Raw genomic sequence first — 5,617 nt, 5'->3', positions numbered from 1 at the left:
GTTGTCATTTGTTCACTGGTACGTGGGTGAGGGTATGAAGGAGAAAGGATATGACATCTCTGGAGATGGGCTATGAGAACGTTAGAGCTAATAGTGTGGGAGAGGAGGATAAGTGGGAGGAGTATCACTGTCACTCCAAAGGCTCCTGACCTGTTTCTGGTTCAGAGTCATAGTTTAGGAGATCCGATGAGGGGTTCCTGTTGAGTTCACAAAGTCCACTGAGTAATCTGAGGGTCTGACTCCATTTCTGACCTCCTTCCATTCATATAACTAAACTGGGAAACGTGACTCTGCAGGCCAGGATGATAGGGAGACACACACACACAGTTTCATGCACCAGTCTGTCCGTGCACTGGCCCAAGACACCTGTCACTGTATGACACTTCTCAAGTACTAGCCCACATTTGGTTTCAGGTCTACGTGTATGTGGGTTGTTTTGTGTATGTGGACACTTTCTGAAAATGCTGCATCAACACTGGAATGATAAAGAGAGCTGATAGAGTGTGTGTGTGTGTGTGTGTGTGTGTGTGTGTGTGGTCCACATTGACAGAAATAATACCACTAAAGACAGAGACAGCGAGGGAAAAGAAAGAAGGGGAAGATTTAGTGAAAGGGAGGACGTTGTGCAGTGTGCATGAACTATTGTGGAAACAAAACCATTTATTTAAAACTGTCTGGGAACAGCTTTTCCAAATTGTATCCTTACTTAAAGGTCCAGTGTGTTACATTTAGGAGGCTCTGTTGGCAGAAATGGAATATAATATTCATAGGTATGTTTTTTTCGTTAGTGTATAATCACCTAAAGCCAGTGTTTTTTTCTATTCTGGGTTCTGGGAACTAAGGATTTTAGTAGCCGCCCACCAAAAAACATAATCGATCAGACAACACAAAACTAATTTTTCACTTTTTGTATCTGTAGAGGAATGTCAAATTATAAAATTTCCTTTTATTCCTCGATTATAGTAAGAAACAATTACTATAAAGTTCTTTATAGACAGGTGTGTTGGATAGGAAACTGTTCTTCTGCACACTGTTGATCACTTGTACTTGATTTATGACCTTCATCAGGTGAACAGCAGCACCTTACTCACGTCCACTGAAACTGAATATGAGTCTTAGATCTTGGGACCAAAACGTTGAACAGTATGTGTGGGATTTTATCATTCTTTTAATGTTTTCATTGTATTTATAAAGTGTTTGTCTGTACAAATAAAGCTGTTTGATTATTAAACTTGAACTTGCAGACAGAGATAGAGAACGTAGGGGTCAAATTTTACTGACCCAGTTAACTCCAGTAGCAGACAGGAGGGAATAGAGAGACACACACATGCACACACAAGCACACTGAAAGTGTCCTTAAAAGCAATTAGAAACAAACGTATCCATCATTATTACAATATTTATAGACATATAACATCATCTCTACATATATGCAGAAACTCACATTGTGTTTGCACCAGGTTGAAAGTGATATGTGGTTTACATTTGACACTTTCACCATATCTTTTTGGATGATGCAGTTGCTTTGATAAGCCATCTGATGTTTAAATGGGACAGTACATGCTGTTCCACAAGTGTTCATTAATTTACAAATCTGACACGAAAAACACGGTCTTACCAGTGATTTCATCAGCAATATAGATGTGCAAAATCTAAAAGAACTGGACACAAAATGTGGCCTTGGATCAAAACTGTAGAAACATAACGAATACAAATTGTTTAGAAGTATCTATAGGAACGTTTTATTGCTTTGATTCAGTTTTTTTTAAGCTTTAGTAACCAAGAAAATATCTTGTAACCCTGAAACTGGTTGAGGGGACCAACTGTGTTGCTTTTGATTCCTCGCTTTAACTGTTGTTGTGCATTTTGCATCTTTTCAAACATTGTTGGGGCGTTTCTTATAGTCTTAACCAGCTGTGATGTAAGATGAATTTGAGGGTTTGCAAAATGAGGATTGCAGCCAAAGTCACATCTTTGGTTGAGTGACGATGATCACAAATTTTCAAGGGCTTAAACGCTGATCTATGGCACTGATGCAAAAAGTAACTGAGTGACAGCTGGAGGAAGGAGGTTTCCATATGTTTCCATGTGATTACTCATCGGTTCTGCCGATTAATGGAGCATTTAAAGTTGACTGCAGCTTAGGAAGGACTGGATTAGATTTCAGAGAAACTGTTTAAATACTGGAAGAGTTTGTGAAGTGAATTGTGGCTAATTTGTGCAATTAAAAACTTCACTCTTCATTCACTAGTTAGACGAGACAGGAACTAGATAACTAGATAACTCAGATAATGGGACTGTGCTGCCCCTTGCAGGCCAACGGTTAATATTGCAGAGCTGACAGGTAGTGAGTTTGTTGAATGAAGGGAGGGGCTGCAAACAGCAAAGAAGATATAAAATGATTATATAAAAATGTCTAGAAACTGCTGATTGCATTTTTTGTTAAATATGATGTTAGTAATGGAAGTAATTTCAGGACATTGTGATTTCTTATCGTACTAAAACATTAAAGTGGCAGTGGCCCCAAGCTAACTTAAGTTTGAGACTGTTTTTTACAACGCAGTAGTTTGCAGCTTCTGTATTTCTCTTTGATTTTTTTTTAAGGTTGTCATGACTTTCAGATCAAGAAAAAACTTTGGCACTCAGTAGACGTTGACAGAAGGTGAGATAAGGTGTCCATTCAAAGACACACCTCAGACTTTGTGATGATGCAAATTCTCACATCCACTCTCTTTTTTGGCTGTAAACCATCAGACCTGTCTTTGCCAATGATCCATGTAAATGCTAAAAATGCTGTCTCAAGACAAAAAAAGCTGAAGAGAAGAAATTAAAGAAGCTGAACAAAGAGACTCAGAATATGATTTTTGTAGGAAATTCTAACAAACATATTGGCTGTTTTGTGTTGTCAGTGGCTTCCCACCTTTTTGCAGTATGGACTGTAGAACTGAAACAATTTGTCAATTAATTGACTATTGGATCGACAGAAAATTAATTAGCAGCTATTTTAATAATAGATTACTCATTCAAGTATTTTTTTTCCCCAGAAAAATGTTCAAACAATCTCTGGCTCCAGCCTCCCAAATGTGAGGATTTGCTGCTTTTCAGGCTCAATATCTTTGGATTTTGGTCGGACAAAAGAAAATTAGAGATGCATTTATGCAATGCATATGCTGGACTAATTAATTGTTTGGTCGATAACATCCACATCTATTTCAGTTCACTCTCACAGAAGACTAAATGAAACTATAAGTTCTTACACTGGACAAGCTGGAGCAAGAGAATTAATGACACTTTTGCTTAAATAAATTACTGAAATGGTTAATCGATTATAAAAATTGTTGCCAATTCCATTTGTGAATGGTTTCAGCACTAAAAAACATGATAATGTATATGATCAATAGTTCGAACCCAAGTGTACTGAATAAACGACATAAAGCTTTGCAGGTTTGCACACTGCAAAGACAAGTCTTTCTCTAAAATCAGTTTGTTTCTGTTAGAGACACCTCAGAGATCACAATCCCTGCTCTGTGTCAGACTTTCTGCTGCCCCTCTGTGGGGCAGCAGTGAGTATGTTCCTGCAGGAAGTTGGGGGGCGGTTAGTCCAATTCGTAGGAGCTGCTGTCAAGCTGGATCTTGAGGGACTTGAAATCCGGCCTGTCTCCTGGCTTGGCGCTCCAACATTTCAGCATGATTTTGTAGAGAAAGTCGGGACATTTAGCCGGAGCTGGCATCCTGTACCCGCTGCTAACCTGCTGGTACACTTCCTGGTTGCTAAGGGCTGTGGAGAGCAAGAGAGAGAGAGCGGGTAGAGAGAGAGGAAAAATAAGAGGTTAAACATTTGGGGGGCTCTCTCTATATATTCTGTAGTTAAGCTGTAGTTTTGATGGTGGTGAGTTTGGAAAATGATCTAAAACAAACTAAACTCACGTTAGAGTCTGTCGTTTATCATACCCTGACCTCCACCTCTGGTGCAACTTTATAGAAAACTGTTTCTTTATTGGCATAAATGGATCATAATATTCATAGGTATGTTTTAATTTGTCTATAATCAACTAAAAATAAGAATTGTTTTGTTCGTTATCTTACAATGAGCCAATTTAATGACAAAGAGTCTGAATCATTCAAATCGAGCAGGTATTTCAGCAGGATTTTGTCCCCCATTGGAATCACTTTTTCCTCAAGCAGCTCAACTTCATATTTCATTTCACCATTTATTATTGATTGAAAGTGCTGTAAACTCTATTTCTAAAACATTTAATGCAAAAAAAAGACATGTCTTTCCACCAACCTGGGTAAGGAACGCCTCCGTGAGTGGTAATCTCATAGAGCAAGATACCAAAAGACCAGACGTCTGACTTGTTGGAGAACATCCCATGGCTGATGGCCTCAGGAGCGCTCCACTTGTAGGGAATCTTTTTATCTTCTGTGATGTAGAACGGCTCCTGGATGAGGAATATTTGTATTAAAAACTGCAGCCTTGGTCTGACTTTAAAGACCCAAACCTTTCCTCCCTCCCTACCTTGATCACTCTGGCCAGTCCGAAGTCGGCCACCTTACAGATGTAGTCCTCTCCCACCAGGACATTTCGAGCTGCCAGGTCTCTGTGGATGCTGTTCTTCTCCTCCAGGTATGACATCCCATCAGCCACCTGGGCTCCCATGTCAACGAGCACTGCTATGTCCTGATTCTGCCCCTCTGGACCTGAAAGGGAGAAACAATCAACACAGAGAATCAGACCCCAGCAATTAATAAAGAAAGCTCTCCAACTACAGCCTCCAAAATAACTATAAAGTTAAAACAATGTTTCTCTGATACAGTTTCTACAAAAACAGAACATTAAAACCTTCATGAAGATCAGATTTATTGCAGTTCCAAATGTTTTGAGCAAGATGTACCTTTATAAACAGTGCAAATTTCAAAGGCCAGGCTGCTGAATTGAAGAAACACCCTGACCCTGAAACTCCCCAACCACAAACCAAAGCTCCATCCCTCTAATCTTGACCTAACCCTAGCGCACAAAGCTCTTGGTCCTCACAAAACACAGAGGTACACTGAGCCTTACCTCTGAGGAAGCTGAGCAGGCTGCCCTTCTCCATCAGCTCGGTGATGATGTAGTAAGGAGTCGAGGCCGTGCAGATGGCGAACAGAGCGATAAGGTGACGATGGCGGAGACTCTTCAGGATCTGAACTTCCCTCTGAAATTCTCTGTGGTTCAACTCCGAGTCTGAGAGAGAGAAACAAAAAGGGAATTAAAAAGGAGTAAAAAGAAAAAAAAATCCCAGACATGAAAAGAGGAGCAGAGACAAAAGAAGAATGAGGGGAGGAAGAAAATAAGAAGTGAGAGAAGGAAACCAAGGAAACGACACTGAAATCTTGATGATTTAACATATTTATAGCATTAAAGGGAAGATGGTGCCAGATGTAGCTAGAAAATACACTAAATTTGGACACAGGATTTTATGGGGGTTTCATGAACATCATTTTAAAGAATTTTTGAACAGAAATGTTCATGTAGCACAATGATAGTGGAACTATTTGTTTGTATATATTTGTCAAGTCAAGTCAGCTTTATTGTCAGATGTGCTATACATGGACGACATACAGCACAAATGAAATT

At 39.5% G+C, this 5,617-nt stretch overlaps 1 protein-coding gene across 1 annotated transcript in view; it reads right to left on the bottom strand.

The window, feature by feature from the left end:
- Positions 1-637: 637 nt before the first annotated feature.
- The window catches only part of LOC118324815 (protein-tyrosine kinase 6-like), a 13,879-nt gene continuing 8,899 nt past the window's right edge, over positions 638-5,617 (bottom strand). The window contains exons 5-8 of the mRNA XM_035657289.1: positions 5,063-5,224; positions 4,520-4,701; positions 4,289-4,442; positions 638-3,778 (exon numbers count right to left, since the gene is read on the bottom strand). Coding sequence (XP_035513182.1) covers positions 3,597-3,778; positions 4,289-4,442; positions 4,520-4,701; positions 5,063-5,224 — 680 coding nt within the window. The 3' untranslated portion in view covers positions 638-3,596. The remainder of the gene's footprint in view (positions 3,779-4,288; positions 4,443-4,519; positions 4,702-5,062; positions 5,225-5,617) is intronic.

This window comes from Morone saxatilis, unplaced genomic scaffold (assembly GCF_004916995.1).
Source record: "Morone saxatilis isolate NCDOM2014 unplaced genomic scaffold, NCSU_SB_2.0 Contig15, whole genome shotgun sequence".
Lineage (NCBI taxonomy): Eukaryota > Metazoa > Chordata > Actinopteri > Moronidae > Morone > Morone saxatilis.
The sequence above is the reverse complement of the archived record's forward strand: the minus strand, read 5'-3'. Positions and strand labels throughout refer to the sequence as shown.